Below are 19,203 nucleotides of genomic sequence, written 5' to 3'. Positions count from 1 at the left end.
GCCCCTCTTCACCCAGTAACATGGAAGGCTCTCTACAATTAGGATCATGAAGTGGGACCCAGGCTGGACAAAGGGTCTCTGGGCACTTCTGCGCAGCCTGGGAATGGCCTTGGGCATACAGATCAGCATCTCCTGGGTGTTTCGTGACCTGTGAGGCAACACCCCAGGACCGCAAGGTGGTTAAGGATGAGCTTTGGAGCAGGCCTCTCCTGGGTCCGGATGCCCCTGTGTTATCAGTTACTGGCACAACTGTGCTACAGACGCACCACGGGAACACTCAGTGTCTCACAGCAGGAGGCATCTGTTCCCACATTCGCAGGCCTGCAGGTCGACTGCGGTTCTGCCAACCTGGGGTGGACGCAACTGGGCGACGTGGCTTGAAGTTGCCTATTGGCTGAGCTTGGATCCCAGGCTATGAGTTGATATTAGTTTTCTATCATTGTGCTTACTTAACAAGCCACCCCAAAGCTTAGCAGCTTAGAAAAACAACGATTTCCTTCTTTCTCATGATTCCTCGGGTTGGCTGGGTAGATCTGCTGATCTCACCTGGGCTCACTCGCGTGGTTAGGGTCCCGGATGGCCTCACTCAGATGTCCCGCAGCTAGTGCTGGCTCTCCACTGGGGAGCCCAGGTTCTCTTTCTCGTGGACTCTCAGTCTCTAATCTGGACCAATGTCTTCACAACATGGGGGGCTCAGGGTTCCCAAGAGGGAGGGTTCAACACGCAAGGTCTCCTAAGGGCTCGCCTCTGGATCCCACGCACATCACTTTGGCCACATCCTATCGGTCAAAGCAAATCACGAGGCAGTCAGCCCAGATGCGAGGGGCGGAGGGTCAGCAGACACAGGCTCCCCTCTTGATGTCACAAACGGCAGCTTCACGCTGTGAAGGGGAATGGACTCGGGGTGGCATGATTCATTGGTGGGGCAGGGCAGAGGGTGAGTTATTCACTCGATCTGCCCCAGGTGGGTTCAGATCCACTCCACCTGTGTTTTTGCCGGAGCCACGACTGAAGGACCAGCAGAGACCTGGGACATTCTGTTCTCGAGGTGGACCACAGGAGCCTAAAGCACCGAACCAGGAAGCCTCTGCCCCTGACCTGGTTGCTCACATTCCATTGGCCAAAGCAAGTGACATGGCCGAGGCTAAGATCCCTGGTGCGGGGAGAGTGGGGAGAGGAAGAGGGTGCGTGGAGACGGAGCAACCATCAAAGCTATACTAGGACCCCTGTAACCTCCAGTGTTTAGCGCTTGCCCCCAAAACACGGGTAACTCCTCCTTTGGAGGGTTAAGGCAGGGGTGGCCCACTCGTCCCAGTTCGCCTGGGACTCTCCTGGTTTTAGCTCTGAAAGTCTCACATCACGGAAACCCCCTCTGTCCTGGGCAAACTGGGACGGTGTGGGAACCCTGTTTTGAGGACTAAACCTTCAAAAACCCCCAACCAGCTTTTATTATGAGGACTATCCCGCTCTACAGAAGCAAAAAGCAACTTCTCAGCGGCCACACAGTCAGTGGGAGAACCTGTGTGTCCCTCGGACCCTTTCCAAGAGGCTGCTGCCTACCCCCCTGCCCTGCCCCCTCCCCGAGCCCCTTCTCTCATGAGGTCCTCTCTCTGTGGTCCTAGTAACAGGCCCTCTGGAGGAGAACGGCTGCCTTGTAAAGAGAGAAACTGAGGCCCAGAGAGGTTAAAGGGGGCAGCTGCTGACAAGAAATGTGGAACACCTGGGCCGGGCTGGAGCAGAGGGGGCACCCTGGACACGGGGGCTGACCCACAGAAACAGAGGGTCTAGCCTATAAACAGGGGGAGCTCCGAAAAGGCAGGCCAGCCGGCAGGGGGATGGCCGGCCGGCCTCCACGTGGCCTGATCATTGGCTGGTATGGCTAGGAATGGCTGAGCCTTGGGCGAGCTTCTCACCCTCCTGTAGCTTCAGGCCATCAGAAGAGAGCCCTGTGCTGGCTGCAAAGTACTTTGGCTAGTAACCTTGTAGGCAGCTCTAGAATCTTTGGCCTTACGGCGGTGCTTTGGTATTTTAATTTGCATATAAACTACTTGTGAATCTTGTTTTTAAAAAAAAAAAAAAGAGGAGTTTTTGATTCTGGAGTGGAGTCCAAGACACTGCATTTCTTGGAGGAAACCAACACTGCAAGTCCAGACCACACTTGGATTACCAAGGCTTTAAATTACTGTCTGACCCTTTCTATTCCGGGGAGTGAAGGCATACCCCAGAAAGGACATCATTAATAGTTCAAGGTTCTGCAGTGATAACTTTCTCTTCATTACCTCCATTATAATTTGAAAGCCGAAAATTTGTTTTGATTTTTTATTTCTCTGTAATCGTTCCTCACTTGATTATTTTTTAATAAATGCTTGCTCAGGTTTCACATGTACAAAATCTCCCTGAATCCTACTGAATGTATGACTCAAATTCTCAGAACTAGTTTTTTTGGTTACAGTTAAATTAATTTCACAGCGGGAAAAAGAAAAGAAAAGAAAAGAGCCCTGTGCTAATCCACCCAGAGCCAGACTCCAGTCCTGCCCTGGCTTCCCACTCACTCGCCGTGTGGCCCAGGGCAACTTGTCCAAGCCCCCTGGATGGATCTCAATTTCTCTGTTTATGAACCACCTTCCTGACTTCCCAGGCAGCACTGGGCCCCTTAGAGCCAGGAGGTACCAGGACAGGTCAGCCAGACACCACCCTGCAGGTGACCCCAGACAGAGTGGTATGTTCTATTTTTCTTGAGGAACTGATAAAGAGGAGACCTGCTGTGATGGAAGAGTTGCTGGATTTGGAATCAGAACACACAGTTCTGGTCATGTGTCCTCCATTTAAAAGTCACCCTTCTTCCTGAAGCCACAGTTTTGCTTTAGTGTGAATCACAATTCTTGGCCACGTCTTAGCTCAGCTGCTGTAACAAAATACCACAGAACAGGGGGCTTGAAGGGCAGACATTTACGTTCTCCCAGTTCTGGAGGCTGGAAGTCTGAGGTCAGGGCACCAGCATGGTCAGATTCTGGCCTGAGCTCTCCTTCTGCCTTGCAGATGGCCACCTTCTCGCTGTGGGCTCACAGGGAGAAGGGAGATCTCTCTCTCTCTCTTCCTCTTATTATAAATTTATCAGATGTGATCAGATGAAGACACCACCCTTACGATCTCACCTAACCTGAACTCCCTCCCTGAAAGCCCCACCTCCAAGTACAGTCACGTTGGGGGTTAGGGCTTCAATGTGAATTTTAGGGGGGCCCAGTTCAACCCATGGCACCTTGCACTTTCACTGATCTTTGGGTCAAATTAAATGGACACTTGACCAAGCTCAGCCGACTCGAAGGTACACAGCCGGGAGAGGGTCCCGGTGCCAGGCTTCTGCTGGCACGTCAGTCAAGTGCTGAGTGAACCAACTGGGACCAAATTGACGAGGATGGGGGACATGATACCACAGAGCACCCCCAGTTTTCCCCAGGTCCCTCGGGGAGTCCCAATTCTGAGGTCTGGGACTGCCACTCCTGAATCCCCGTCCTGGAATCATTCCTCTTCCGAGGGCATTTGGAGGACAAATACTTTCCGATCGGAGTATCTTCCAAATACTCAACATCTGGAAGGACCTGTGACAAAGGCCCCCTTTGTGTGGCAGGGAAATGGGCTGGCATTAAAATACAGCTCCAGATCCCAGAGAGCTGGGAACGGCAGGGGGGCAGAGAGGGTGAGGGAGTGAGCGAGGAGAATGGGCGTGAGAGCCAGGTCAGCAAGAGGTGGGCCCAGGAGAGTAAGACAATAAATAACGGCCAGGGCTTGTCTAGTGCGTCCCATGCGCCAGGTGCTCTTCTAAGTACGTTCTTTTTTTAGCGCCTTATTTATATCAAAGAACACTGAAGAGGTGCTCACAGAGAGGGAAGAGGATGGATCGGAGAGCCTGTGGGCAGGGATACTGAGAGAGAGAGGTTGAAGAAAACAGAGGGAGGGGCAGAGACGGAGGAGCCCACACAACAAGGGAACATGTTTCACGTCTGGACAGGGCCAGGCAGAGGAACAAATGCTGCTGGAATGTTCAAAGGGGACAGCATCCCAACTCCATTTCTAGCCAGATGATTTCCTCGCTTCCTTGGAACCGTGTGCAGGTACACGTGTGCTTGCAGAAGCCTCGGTCCCTCTGTTCCAGCAGGTGGCCGCGCCTGCCTCTGTGTGAGTGTGTGTGTGTGCGTGCACGCGTGCGCCTGCGGGGGTTATGGTAACCTGGAATAACAGAGCACGGGTTGCCGTGGCGCTTCCTACCCGCCCTGCAGCAGCCCTACCTCCACCCCAGCGTGGCTCCAGCCCCGAGGCTGTCCCCAAACCTGACAGAAGCCCCCTCTGTGGAAAGTTCCTCAGAGACTGAAGGTCTGGGATGCCAAAATTCCTATCAAAAAAGCCAGGCGTGGAGAGCTATAAGGACACTGCTTTCCTAAAGTATCTGAAAATCAGTTCAGCTTTTGCAGAATCTCAGAATCTTGGAGCTGGAATGAATCTCAGGAATCTGGTCACAAATGGGAACACTTGTTTAAAATGCAGATTCCCAGGCCCTGTCCTAGACCCATCCAATGAGCAGGGGTGGGGAGAGGGAATCTAGGAATTTGCATTTGGTAAACGCTACCGGTGATTTTTTTTTTAAAAACCTTTATTGAAGTTTAGTTGATTTACAGTGTCATGTTAATTTCTGCTGTTACAGCAAAGTAACTCATGTATATACATTCTTTTTTGTATTCTTTTCCACTATGGTTTATCCCAGGACACTGAATATAGTTCCCTGTGTTCTACAGTAGGACCTTGTTGTTAATCCATTCTATATATAATAGTTTGCATCTGCTAGTCCCAAACTCCCACTCCTTCCCCTGGCGACCACAAGGCTGTTCTCTACATCTGTGAGTCTGTTTCTGTTTCGTAGATATGTTCGCTTGTGTCGTATTTTAGATTCCACATGTAAGCGATATCATATGATGTTTGTCTTTCTCTGTCTGGCTTATTTCACTTAGCATGATCATCTCTAGGTCCATCCATGCTGCTGCAAATGGCATGATTTCATTCTTTTTTATGCATGAGTAGTATTCCACTGTGTGTGTGTATATATATCTTCTTTACCCATTCATCTATCGATGGACATTTAGGTTGCTTCCATGTCTTGGCTGTCGTAAATAGTGCTTCTACAAACACTGGGGTGCATGTATCTTTTCAAATTAGAGTGTTGTCTGGGTACATGCCCAGGAGTGGGCTACAGGTGGTTTTTTACCGCACATTCAAATGCAAGAAGTCTTGCTGCAAATCATGACCCACCTTCCAGCAGTGCAGCACGGACTAATCTGAGACACACGCTGTTCATTCAGTTCTCGAACATCTCTAAGGCTGCACAGTTGTCAGCATTCAGAAAGTCTTTCCCAACTTTCTTTTTTTATATATCTAACATGTATATTCTTCTTGAGCATGAACAAAGCGCTGGGTGAGCTCATTACATATTACCTTATTTAATATTCGTGACACGCCTCTGAGTTACATACAGGATGGAGGCAGTAAGAGAAGCAGAAGAGAACAAGAACAAGGGAGGTCACATGAACAGGGGAAGAGAAGAGAAGACATTCCCTAGTCTCCTGGCTTTGGGGAAGCAATAAGCTGACTTCTTGGTGTGTCCTTGTCACTTTTACAACCAGGGTATGTCGAGCGGCATCAAAATTCAGAACTGTCACATTTGGAAAAAACAAATTCTACTTTTGTTTTGCCAGACTCCCTTGCAGCTAGGATTGGCCATATTAACGTATTTCTGACCAATGCGATGTTCCAGGAAGTCTGCTGAGTTGCAAACATTTGCTGTGTGTCAGTGGCTGCTTATATTATACTATTCTGAGGTACCCTAAAGAGGCAAAGGAATTGGAAGCACTGGTTTCCTCCAAAGGCAGAGTGTCAGGTGGGGTGGGGACAGCAGATACCTTGAAGGTCTGCACCAGGGGCTGCTAGAGCACCCAGGCCCCCAGAACATCCCCACACTGTGCACTCACTTTCACCCCCAGCCCAACAGGAGCCTGAGGATTTAGTTGCCAGAGAAACTGAACACGAGAGAGTCCAGACACGGGCACTTCCAAGGGCAGGGGCAAAGCAGGGAGCAAAGACGGGGATATTGAAGGAATGTCCACCTGCCCCTTCACCAAGTCAGGTCTCCAAACGTTACTGCTCAACTTACATCCCCCTGACAAGAAACATTAATCATCCCAAGAGAAAAGACCCAACAATAATGATATTTGAGGGCCCTCAATGAAAAGTCTAGTTTTTCCCCAAATGCCTTCCATGGGGCTGACTAGCTTCCACATCCCATCCAATCTCACTCCTACATACAGAGCTTTCAATGAGACAAGCATCACCAGACATTGGGGGAAAGTTCCAAGCAGGACAGACAGAGACGAAAACAACAAAATGAGGTAGGGGTTAGGGGGAGAAGAAAGAAACCCGGGGGAGATGGAGGCAATGCAGGGAGCAGAAAAAAACAGAAACATAACAAAAACCACTAACTCCTTTTGTTATTATCCTTGGAGAGATAGAAGAAAGTACTGCATCCCAGAAATAAGAACAAGAGACCCCAAGAAGAATTATTATGGCAGTTTGAGCCCTTGGAAATTACAAATGTGACAGCAGAAATTGAAGAGAAAAAATCACTAGTAGAATTGGAATACAGTGTTAAGAGAACCAAGAGACATAAAAAGACCGGGTAAATCCAGAGGAATAAGAATGAGGGTCAAGCCAGGGGTGCCAAGACCCAACAAAGAAAAATTCCAGGAGAGAAACAGAAAAAATTAAGGGGAGAAAACTGGGAAATAAATAATATAAGAAAATGGACATGAGTTTCCAGGTTGTAAGGGGGTATCAAGGGTCCAGGACAAAGAATGAAAACAGACCCACACCAATATCCTGTATCATAAAATTTCAGCTCATTAGGAATAAAAAGAAGACCTTCAAAGGAGGGAGGTAGGAGGGAAAGAAAGGAGGCAGAGACAGAGATCTCCCGTACAAAGGACCAGAAATCCAAATAGCACCAAACTATTCCACAGCAGCACAGGAGAGAAGGTCATGGAGTCTCGGCAGAGGCGAGGGGGAGAATCCTTTTCTTGCCTCTTCCAGCTTCTAGAGGCCACTTATATTCCTTGGCTCATGGCCCCTTCCGTCTTCAAAGCCTGCAATGACCAGTCCGTCTTTCTTACATCACATCACTCTGCCCGCCCTCCCCTCCTCCCTCTCCAGCTTATGAAGACCCATGTGATTACACTGGACCCACAATCCAATGGAGAGAATCCAGAAGAATCTCCCCATCTCAAGGTCAGCTGATCAGCGACCTTGATTCCATCTGCAACCTGGACTCACCCTAGCCTGTAACAGAAGATAGTCACAGGTTCTGGGGCTTAGGATGTAGGCATCTCTGTCTACCAAAAGGGGCATATTGCAGCTTTGTACAAAATCTGGGTCATTTTATTCAGGAAAAAGGGGAGAGCGGATGTAAGGCAGGAACATGCTAAGGATTACGGAGCAGAAAAGGTAAGAGGAGGCAGGGCCCCCCCACGGCACCACGGAGCCATCGCTCCAATCCCAGACTGGACCTCTATCACATTTTAAATTACGAGAGAGAAACGTACCCTCGTTTGGTGAAGCTTCCGTAGGGAGACTTTTGTTGAATGAAGCTCAATCTAAAGCTAAGGGAACTGTCACTTTCCAAGGTAAGAAGTCGACAGATAATGTCTGAAACCAAAACAGGGAGCGACGCGAGGACAAGCATGGTGTTGGGAAATGTTAGGAGGGAAACAGCAAAAGAAACATCTACGGGGCAAATGGAAAGAGATTCCCAGCTGAGGAAGAGGAAGGGAGAGCATGGCTGCACTTCTTTAAAAATGTTATCACACTGTTTGATTGATTACGCTTCATTTACCTGGTCCTTAATAAAAATAAGATTTTAATTTTAAAAACGATGAAAATGGTTTGGAGCACTATGACAACAACCCAGAGGTGCAAGGAAAACACCTACCCAGGCGATGTTCCCTGGCTGAGGTGGGTCAGGCTGGAGGAGTCTCCTGGGAGACGGGAAATGGTCCCTGAGGGCGCCAACAGGAAGCACAGCCTCTGCTCAACAGGTAAGGAGGTGCCGTGCCCCCCTCGTCCCCATGCAGCTAAAAAGCGCAAGAGGTCAGGACAGGATCCAAAGTTTCCCATCCCAACAACTTGCTGTTTTTAGGAGAAGCACCCCAAAGAGCAAACTAAGAGAAGAAGAGTCAGGGGCCGGTTTCCAGGGAGAGGAGAGCGACCACGGCCATTCCTCTCTGCACATCTGCTCCTCTAAGCCTGGCCCTGGGGAACAAAGCCAAGATCTTAATCACCCAGTGTCGCTCTGGCACGCTGAGCCTGTGATACACCTGTCTCCACCATCAGGCAAATGAGTGGGTTTGCAGGCAGGGGCCTGCCCCACCAAACAATGCACCCCTTTGTCCCTGCCCAGAGCTCTCAGGATCCGCGAGGAGGCCAAATCCATCAGCGCTTGTCAGGGCCCTTGATGCACACAATGCGAGTTACGATCCACATTCTCCGGCAAAGCCCCAGGCTTCCAGCAGGCAGCTCAAGCTGACACGCAAAGTGTCAGTCAACCTTTGACAAGCCCGGGGTGGGGACCCGGGTAAGCTGGGGGCGGGGGCGGGGGCAGGGCACCAGCTCTCAGTCCCAGAAGCCAAGCAGGGCCGGAGAAGGTGTCCCTGGAACTCTGATGCATCCTTTCTAAAAACCAGCCCCAAGCGAGATGCATTAAGAAAAATCGTCTTCCCATGTGGGCAGAGGGATCTCCCAGCTACTCGGGCACAGAGGATGGGCACACGTGCAGGGCACGTCCCCACCCCTGGCTCACGTGGCCAGAAGTTTAAGGTCCCAGAACCCTGCCCGGGAAGGAGGGAGGATGGAAGTTTGAATTCCCGAATGAGACTCCCTACAAATGTGACACCAGCCAGAAAGGTGTAACTCTGTCCTTTGTAGCCAGAGAGGTGGCAGGCTCTATAGAAGTTTGGGGGCTTTGTGTCCTAAGAGAGCCCAGAAGTGGCCTCTGCGGATGCTGCCCAGGTTATATGTGTATTTTGCGACAAGCTTTGCGAAGCATCCCTGGCTGCCCTATTCCGTCCGGCCAGCCCCTCCTTTTCCACTCTCCATCCATGTGACCGCCAGTCACTGTGGCCAGGAATACACAAGCGCTTTCCTTGGGCAAACAACTGTTTCTTCACAGAATCCTAGGTTGGCCCCAGCACTCAACACAGAGAGAAGGGACGGGAGAGGAGAGTGTGTCCCTCTGGGGTGGGGTCGTTGGCACCACCTGCCCAGGCCGTGTGTGCCAGGCGAGTTCAGAGCTACAATTAGCAGCAACTCAGCCACACTGCCCGGACCCCATTCCCCGGGCTTTTACCCTACAGGCTTCTTTACGGGAAGGAAATGAGAAAGTGAATGAGTTTTGAGAAAAGCACAAATTCCTTTAGCAATACAGGATATCTGAGCTGAATCATATTGGGTCATATTTTATTGTTTTTGACCCAAGGCCACTGCTCAACTTAAAGAGAGGGAGTAAGACATATACAATATTTAAAGTAAATTATATAATGTTCCTTTGTGTGTGTCTAAGAAAAAACCTTTCCTTTTCAAGATACATACGGACCTGTTTATGCATAAAATGACACAATGTCTGAGCTTTTTTTGTTTGTTTGTTTAAAAATAATGAGGAAGGGCTTCCCTGGTGGCGCAGTGGTTGAGAATCCGCCTGCCAATGCAGGGGACGGGGTTCGAGCCCTGGTCCGGGAAGATCCCACATGCCCCGGAGCAACTAAGCCCGTGCGCCACAACTACTGAGCCTGCGCTCTAGAGCCCGCGATCCACAACTACTGAGCCCGTGCTGTAACTACTGAAGCCCGTGTGCCTAGAGCCCGTGCTCTGCAACAAGAGAAGGCACCGCAATGAGAAGCCCGCGACCGCAACGAAGAGTAGCCCCCACTCGCTGCAACTAGAGACCCAAAGCGGCCAAAAATAAATAAATAAATAAAATAAAAATTATTAAAAAAAAAAAAAGACAACCAACCAACACCCATACAAAAATAAATAAATAAATAATGAGGAAGACGGAGGTGAAGGGGGCCAAACTGGCCGAGGGGGGGGATGGTTGTCGGAACTGGGTGGTGGATACATGGGGTTCAGGACACCCTTCTGTCTACTTGAGTGTAGGTTCAAAATTCTTCATAATAAAAAGGTGAACAAAAACAGACTTCAAAGAGAAAAAAAAAGGAGTAGAGAATAAATCTGCCAGTGTTAAGAACTTACACAGGCGTTGTAAGGCAGCGATCAGACCTGGCCTTGCTTCTACATTGTGGTGGCTAAAAGAGAGGTGGCTTGGGTTTTCTTAACCAGACTGTAAAGGGGAGTAAGTCCCTGCTCATGTTGGACAATGCACCACTCAGCGTTTCTGGTAGGACTCCAGAGCAGCATCCAGTGATACTGACGCCCAAAATATGTCTGCTGTAGTACAGACTTAGGTCACAGAGTAGAGATCGGACGACTGAAGGCAGTTCCTAAACTCAGGACACACTGTGATCGAAGTTGCAGGGATGGTTTTAAAGAAGCCGTCACACATGAGAATAGACTGGTGGTTGCCAAGGGAGCGGGGGTGGGGAAGGATGGACGGACGGGGAGTTTAGGATCAGCAGATGCAAACTGGTATATAGAGCATGGACCTACTGCATAGCACAGGGAAGTATATTCAATATCCTGGGATAAACCATAATGGGAAAGAATATGAAAAAGAATGTATATATACGTATAACTGAATCACTGTGCTGTACATCAGAAATTAAGAAAACACTGTAAATCAAGTATAGGTCAATAAAATAAATTTAAGGAAGGAAGGGAGGGAGGGAGGGAGAAAAATAAGGGAGATGTCATAAAGACTTCCTGAGCAGAAGGGCAGGTCGGCTAGCTAGCATGCCGGGCAAAAATCACTCTTCATCACCTAGTCCTCCCACGTAAAGCATCACAACAGCCTGAAGGACACTGTCATGACTTCTCTAGGAGTTCTGAGAGAGCGGCGGTTCCATTTTTAACTGGTACATTGCTCACGCTAACGGTATCTGCCGAATCTTTTCCTCGTGCTGTTTCTGTTCTTAGCGGGTTGAGGTGGCGATTAGAGGGTTAATATCAAAAATCACCAGTTAACGCCTGAATCATGACACCTTGACATCCGAATGCACGGACACTAGCTTTCCTTCTCACTGGCAAAATCCTAACCTTCTCAACTTATTTAAGCACCTAACACCCTGAGCTGGCTTGATCCCTCTTCATACTTGCCAACAAAATCTAAATGAGGAATGGTACTGACCCACGCATGAGACGCGGGCAACGCAGGAAGTCAGCGACGGAGCAACACAGCATCAGGTGCTGGTGGGTCACAACTCCAGGGCCCAACGGTTGGGACCAGCCTCCCTGACCAGTAAAAGGAGTGAGGAAATGGATGCTGAGCTGACGGTGGGAGGCACCTGGGTGTGGCAGAGAAGGGCGTGTTTCCGGGGGAGCCCTGTTCCCTACTTGCTTACTGCACTTTTCCAAACCACAAAGCCCTGCTAGGAGCTCCTCTGCCAAGGCTGATGGCAATCTACCGTGCTATCTGCATTGTCACCTCTCAACGCAGATGTGCAGTCAGCGCTGTGAATGCTAAGGGCGCTCCCCTGGGGAATCTTGCCTTTTCCCAAAGCCAGGCTGTCTGGGCGTCCAGGTCTACAGCAGCAGACTTCTCCAGCGGTGGTGATGCTGCCAACTGCATCCCCGTTAACTTCCTTCTCTCCTTTCCTACCTACCCTTTTCCGCCAGCCCTACCACAACCCTAACCTTAAGATGAGCTTAAACCATGCACCCCTTTGCGTCCTGGCCTTTCACAACAAATATTCAGGATGACAGAGCCCCTTGAGGAAAAGATCTAACCCGGCTCTCCCTTTAACCTTGACGGCTGTGCCATCCAGCCAGAGGTTGTCACTGTGTCTGGTGCCTGGGTCCCCCGAGTGCTAGGAGAAGTGGCCCTCTGCCTGGTGGCCCTGTGAGGAGAAGGACGGGAAACTGGCACCCGAGTTTTTCTGGCTTGGAAAAAGAGGATTTTACTTTTCAGCACCTGCCAACCTGACAGGTTTGCCAAGAATTTTACATTTGCCAAGAATTCTACATTAAATAAATACACACCTACATCACCTCCTCCCCCCAAGCGGGCATAACCTACTGGGTAAGGAAACAGCTCTTAGGAAGAAGGACCATATGGGTTCATGAACCTTTCTGGTTTCCACAGCATAATCCATTCTCACCTCCGCCAGATGACCTGAAACATCTCCTTTGTGTTCAAGTTTGGGTTCCAAAGCAAGAAAGTTAAGGCTTGCTTTTGACCTACAAGATTTTTGTTCTTTTTATCATACAAGTCTATGATACACATTTTGAATGTAAGGTATATATATGAAAAAATCCTTGGGAACTTCTAGGTCTATACGCTCTTATAGATCTGGTTAGTGGACTCTGTTTTGGGGGTACTGTTATCCTTTCCTTTTGCCTGCAAAGTGTAGCCAATAGCTGAGCCTTAGATAGCCATGGCCATGGAATTCATCATGTTGGGAGCTGATTTGCACAAGCTCCTAAATCTAACTAAAGGCAGTGACCAAAATTAAGACATCTCTGCACTTAGTTTGTGCTAGCTTGCTATACAACAGCAGAGGACTAATACAAGGACCCTCTCCCACCAAGTGACCAAAGTCTACGTGGAAGAAATCTGCAGATTCACGAACCGTTTATTTAAGAGCAGTCTTTTTTCCTTCAACCTGTATTGTAGGCTTGTAGTACACGAACGCTTTTACGTTCCTTATAATTTCACACGTTAAGTTCAATCAATATTTTCACTGAAAAAGCAGGAAGGGAGCAGGTTCCTGTTCAAGAAAACCTTTGATGAAGTATAAACCTAAGTACTAACCTTACATCAGTTCATTGTTCTTTTCCATGGGACACCTTCCAGGGTGTGGTAGTGACCAATGTAGACTGCAGACCCCAGTGCGTATTGAACTCTATCCCTGAAAGGCAATGGTCCGAGACACCTGTCACACGCTTACCGCACATCTGGAAAGCTGAAAAAAAACGGCTAAGGGCCTCTCCTCTCTTTGCACGTTCCCCCACCCCACCATCCCCGCCACCCTCCCAGCTTGTGCTGTATTTTCATTCTTCCCTGGCACATCCTGGGCTTCTTGGAGGTCATGGCTCCCGCATCAGTGGAGGGAGATGCTAGCCTGGCCTTAATCCCCAGGGCTGGGTCCTCACCAGCTCCAAAGAGCCTAGATCCATACCCCTCCCTGCTGGTTGGAGACAGGCCAGTGAGAGACATCAATTTTATGGCTCGTAGTTTGCCAGAGAATGGGGGCTACATCAGAAAAGATCCCACACAATTTCCAGTCTGATCTTCTAACTAGGGGAAGGATCATGAGGTGCAGGGATGCTGGGATTCAGGTTCCAAGGTTTACCCTGCACAAAGAATCGTATGTGCCTGTCTTTGGGCCACATAATCCCGTTGCCCTTTTAGCTCATCCATCCACCCACGTCTACCATGTCTTGCAACAGAAGGCAGTAGCAAGTGCCCTAAGTGCCCTCAGGGGGGCCCTGAGGCTGTGCAGCCCCAACAGAAGCTGCAGACCTCTCAGTGACAGCTCTTGGGGACAGACGGTGGCCATGTAAGGCCCCTTTGCTGGAGGGAGGGGAACCAGTCCACTCTCCAGGAGGAAGAACTAAACACGCCTGGAGGAACCTCCTCCTGCTAGGAACACGCTGCAGGGCTGAGCTGTGTTAGAAAGATGGTCAAAACGTGAATTCACTACAGAGGACTAGTGTTTTCGCTGACGCCTCGAAATCCCCTAGGACTGCAGGCCTCCCCGCCCCCCAGGCAAGCGGGGCAAATTTAAAGCACGCACGGGGACCAGAGGTGCACCTACCTCAAAGCCAGCGAAGCCTGAACTGCAGGGACGCTGGCTCACAGGCGCCCCTCCAAAGCTTTGGGCCTAATTTTGTGTTTTGTACTCGAGTACTGTTTTTCCTCAAATTACACAAACTCCAAATTCACCCAAACCCGGGTCCATCATCGGAGGAGACAAGCTGGGAGTGACCAGCCGCAGTCGGCAGGAGCCCCGGGAAACCAGGGGTCCCTTTGGTGGAGTGGACTGGCCCCGCGGTAGCGCAGAGGCGTCACACGCGAAAATGGTTGCGACCCTCCGCCGGCGGACGACGGAAGGAGGCGGGTCCCAGGGCGCCGGGAACGCAGCGGGCAGCGTGCGTGCGAAGCCCCGCCCACCCGCGGGCCCGCCCCGCCCCGTGGGCCCGCCCCCGCCCCCGCCCCAAGCAGGTGAACAGCGCCGCGCCCGGGCACCAGCGGGAGATCCTCTGCGCTGAGCCCCAGGAACGCGCGGCCGGGCTGGGAGCGCACCTGCGGGCAGGCCAGTCGGGCCCAGGACAGTAGCCAGGCGGAGATGACCCGAGAGCTGGGGAACCCGCGCCTCTGGAAGACCCTGCCGCAGGGCCGACCCTGAGTGCTGTAAACACAGAAGATCGGTGTCTTTCGTATGTGTAATCATACCCCAATTTAAAAGGAAAAAAAAGGCGAACAGCCCCTGGGCTCCCATTTAGCCACCTTTCACGGATTCAACCAACTTTCGTGGAAGGTGGAGGTGTGCAGGATGTTGCATCAAGAAAGCCCTAAGGAGGGGGGTCGGGAAGTCAATTTGGGCATCTTCCGCGCAAAGCAGAAACGACTCTGCCGCTGCCCAGCACCACCCTGGCGAGTAAGACTCCTGGACCTCCCCGGCCTCGCTGTTCAAGTGCGGTTATAATATAGAAGTCAAGGAGGACTCAAGGAGATGACGAGGGCGGGAAGCACCCTGCCTGGCGCAGTCTAACCAACGGCCTTCCGGTCCCACCGTCAGCACGGCAGGATGAGAATGTCCCCAGAGAAGATCCAGACGCCCATACCTTCCCCCCCTTCCCCACGTCCCATACCAGTCCCCTGGGATGAGTCAAGGTGTCCATCAAAGGCAAAGCCTTGAGGGAATGAGATGTTTCTGCCATCAGACAGTCAGGGATCTGAGAGACGAGAGGCAGTCCTGGTAAGTGGTGCTAGCAGCTTTTAAAAAAGACAGTTTCCAAGTGACTGGGAGAGGAAAAACTGCCGAGCCTAGTTTACCAATGGCTCTGCTGATATGCCGGCCCCATCTAGAAATGGACTGCTGTGGTGTTAGGGTTCCACTGAGGGTAGCAGGTGAAGAGAAGACCTCCCAGTGGGGAGAATTCTAAGCACACATTTCTACATCCGCTTTGCCTGGAAGGAAAGATGATTTGATGCAAGAAGCTACACCAGTTTATGAACTGCGACAAATGGTCTGGCCAAATGGTCAAGCACTGGAAAGAAGCAAGATTAGAGGTCTGGTGACAGAGACGTTTGGGGAGGCAGAGATGGCTGCGCCCCTCAGGAAGGGGCAAGTGTGGAAATAATTGTCCCTCGAGTGAAAGGTCACCCATAGTCTCCACTGCCGAGGAGACTCTTACTAATTAAGTGGCCAAGCCTATCTACCAATGACAGTTTCTTTCCCCGGGGACATCGTTGCTTTCTCAACTGATTCAAGAATAAAAGTGGCCATGTTGCCAAAGATGGAACAATGCATGGATTCAACCACTTGGCTGTCCATCGTCCGTCAGACCTGGCCAGTGAGTGCACATAGGATCGGTGATTGACCCCTGACCCCGGATACTGATAACACTCCAATGGTCCCACACACTGCTTGGCTGCAGCCTGATTACTTTGGACCTCTTCCGTTATGGAAGAGGCAGGCTCATATGTCTGGATTTAGAATAGCCTTCCCGTCTGTCCTATCATCGTGGCATCCTATAACGTTAGTTCTGACCAAGGGATTCACTTTACAGTCAAACAGGGGAGGCAACAGGCAGATATCCTCGGAATTTGATCCCACCATCCAGACACAATCCTCTGTTTTGAACTGTGACACGAATTATTAAAGATTTGGTTTTATGACTGGCTAGGAGACAGTATCTAATGAGGCTGAGATACTGTTGGCTAAGACGGGTGTTTGTTCAGAATGAGTATTCAGTATGTGGTGTTATTTCTCCCGTAGCCAGATGAGGCAGGTCTGGAAGAAGGGAGAGTGGGGATGGTGCCACCCCCATTTTACCAAATGACACACTCTCTTCAACGTTGGGCTCCACCTGGTTAAGGCTGTTTGAATCCAAGAAGGGAGTGTTCCACCACTGGGCAGCTAGCCACTGGGGGAAAGGGGAATTCTGAAGTTTTGGGACAGCTCCGTTATCTAAGCAGGAAGTTTTGTTTGTTTGTTTTTGTTTTTAAGACAAAATCGAAGAATCAAAGTATAGGTAGATGTCGAACAGCAAAAGAGTGAGGCTGTCGTAAACTTATTTTTTTCTTCTTTTGGCTCTCCACCATCTGAACTCACTCCCCAAACTGGAAAATCCATTATTATGTGAGTCTTAATAAGAGGACAAGACCGGTTAGTTCCTGGGCACAGGATCTAAACTCTGCCAGCTAGATGGTCCTGCCCTGCTCAGAACGCTGAACGTGAAGCCAGGACACAGAGAATCAGGGTCACTTTAGAGCTCCTTCCCATGGTGGTGATGGCAGCAGTCTGAGTGATGGTCCAGTTTCGAGGGACCACGGCATTCCAAATCAAGCTGTTTTTGAGATGCGATTGGGCCATAGTCCCAGACCTCTAGTTTTCTTGGATCCAACCCATTTTCAAGCCTGATTCTCTATAGATCCTATGAGCTCCCTGATAACCTTCCATTAAATTCTTTGCCTAAGTAAGCTGGAGTTGGATGCTATTGTCTGCAACCATGAATCCAGCTAGCCCTTCTCGTGTGCACTCCTTCCTTTGCTTCTCCTGGTGTTGGGTAGGGTAGATACTAGGACTACCTTTGCTTCTCCTGGTGTTGGGTAGGGTAGATACTAGGACTACCTTTGCTTCTCCTGGTGTTGGGTAGGGTAGATACTAGGACTAACTTGAGTTAGCTCTTATATGATCAACCCTGGAAAGAAGCAGCTTTTTGAAAAGGACTGGACGTAGCACAGGTCATCCACAACAATATCCCCTTTATTGGTATTAATCACAGTTATGAGGTCTTGTCCATCAGAAAGAAGTCTGCATTATATAGAACGACATACAAAGACATAAAAATACCCATATGCCAACCACCAAACCAACGAATCTCCACCACTCAAACCTCTGAATGTGTCTTCAATTTTGATCATCAGTGCTCCGGAAGAACGAACATAGATCTAGCGTAGGGTTATAGGGCATTCCCAGAACAGAGTATTCACCCTTGGCAGCAATGAGACATGTAAACGCAGGGCAGGCATTGATCACACACTGTCTGAATACCTGCCTCCTGGGCTGCCTGCCTTGTCAGCAGAGCCCACTCAAGGTCCCAAAGGCTCCTATGACCAGTGAGGACGGCAGGCCTTAGCTATGTTGGAAGCAGACAAGTTATGTCACCCCTGATGGAGAAGCTGTGTGGATAAGGGAGTAGTCTCGTTCAAGTCATTCTTTAGGGTCATTTTAGAATGATGATTTGTCTCAAGTTTACTTTAAAAGGGAAATGTTAAAAATACCTCTTCTTTTCCTACCCCTTTTCCTCTCTTATCCTGAGCTCTCTGGCCAAAATCCAGCACAGCAGCTTAAGAGCTCTGGGTCACGTTATAAGTTACCGAATAGTCAACAGAGAAGGACCCAGTGCAGATTCCAAATGTCTTTCGTTCACTTAAATGAGCTTAAGTGGCTCCCTCCGTAAGTAAATGAAGGGGTTGAGTTCTAGCAGTCTGCTGGTGTCCCCAAGTCTCTTAGAAAAATGAAGCCTATAAGCTTATCAAAACAAATGTCTAGGGGACTTCGAAACCATGGCAAACCGGTTTGCTCTTGGAATCCAGAGAGAGCAGAGGTCTCTGATCAAAGCTCCACCCTGTCCTCTTTTCACAGGGCTCACTGTGTGTTCACAGTTGTCCTAATTCCCTTAACTTCAATAGTGTCAATCTTTGCCTTAAAAAAAGAGAAAGAGAGAAAGACTAGCTGCTTTTCTTCCCTTTGTCTGTGTCTCACCCCATGCAGCCTCCCCCTCGGGGGAGGCAGAAGAAGGTATGTTCCTCCTCGGGCCTTGGGAAGTAGGTTGCTTCGTCCACGATGCTCCTGTTCGAGGCCTGATGGACAGAGGATCAACGGTAAAAGATCAGGAAGGACAGACAAGAGCTGTCCTGGCCACTCTGCTCTGAGTCACTAGGCAAAGATGCTTGGGAGACCTCTCTCTTGGGAGCTTGCTTCTGTAGGTGACCTTGAGGAGTTGCCATCGAGTCCAGTGAGGGAGACCAAAGGTGCAAAAGCAGAGACTTCCCTGATCTGCAGGTCCTTGGTTTTCCCACCGAAGAAAGAGTCCAAGTAGTGGCCAAGCAAAAATCTGTAGTTCCGTGACTACCGGAAATTCCAAATAAAACCACTATCTCCCTTAAAAGAAAACTAAAAATTGTCATGATCAGAGTCAATCAGGGTAATGAGACAAAAAGGAGAGAAAGGAAAAACGTTTTGATGTGAAGAAAGAGGCTGTGGTCCTGAAGAAGCCAATCCCGGCTGTTTCCTCGTGCTGCCTTTCCTGGGGTCCGAGGCACTTCAGCAACTAGCCCAGACCAACATCCAACGACATCATCACCACAAAACCCAGGATGGAGGCCCAGGACGCCAGTTTCCCGTTACCACTAGGAGGGAAGGAAAGGAAGAAAAGGAAGACTTTGATGCACTGCGGGACAGCGTCCAGGCTGAAAGCATCCTCCACAATGTCCAATTCCAAGAGAAATATGCTACTACCGTTAATAATAATAATATTGACTTGGGATTAACAGATACACTACCATTTATAAAATAAACAAGGACCTACTATATAGCACAGCGAACTATATTCGGTATCTTGTAATAACCTATAACGGAAAAGAATCTGAAAAAGAATATCTATCTATCTATGTATAACTGAATCACTTTCCTGTACCCGTGAAACTAACACAACATTGTAAATTAACTATGCTTCAATAAATAATAAGTATCATTTATTGGGGCT

At 49.6% G+C, this 19,203-nt stretch overlaps 1 protein-coding gene across 5 annotated transcripts in view; it reads right to left on the bottom strand.

Annotated features, from left to right (window-relative positions):
• The window catches only part of SLC39A11 (solute carrier family 39 member 11), a 447,715-nt gene that overhangs the window by 4,397 nt on the left and 424,115 nt on the right, over positions 1-19,203 (bottom strand). For 3 of the 5 annotated variants that reach the window (XM_089901693.1, XM_089901695.1, XM_089901694.1), the window contains one exon: positions 17,181-18,847. The exons of the other annotated variants lie outside the window; for them this stretch is intronic. Coding sequence is in view for 2 of the 3 variants with exons in the window: in XM_089901695.1 (XP_089757821.1) it covers positions 18,769-18,847 (79 nt within the window). In the remaining variant the exon portion in view is untranslated. Of the gene's footprint in view, positions 1-17,180; positions 18,848-19,203 lie in introns of those variants that run through there. 5 annotated transcript variants of the gene reach the window in all.

The sequence above is a fragment of the Delphinapterus leucas genome, chromosome 19 (assembly GCF_059928025.1).
Source record: "Delphinapterus leucas isolate spDelLeu-1000000601 "Yukka" chromosome 19, BTC_Dleu_Yukka2, whole genome shotgun sequence".
Lineage (NCBI taxonomy): Eukaryota > Metazoa > Chordata > Mammalia > Artiodactyla > Monodontidae > Delphinapterus > Delphinapterus leucas.
The sequence above is the reverse complement of the archived record's forward strand: the minus strand, read 5'-3'. Positions and strand labels throughout refer to the sequence as shown.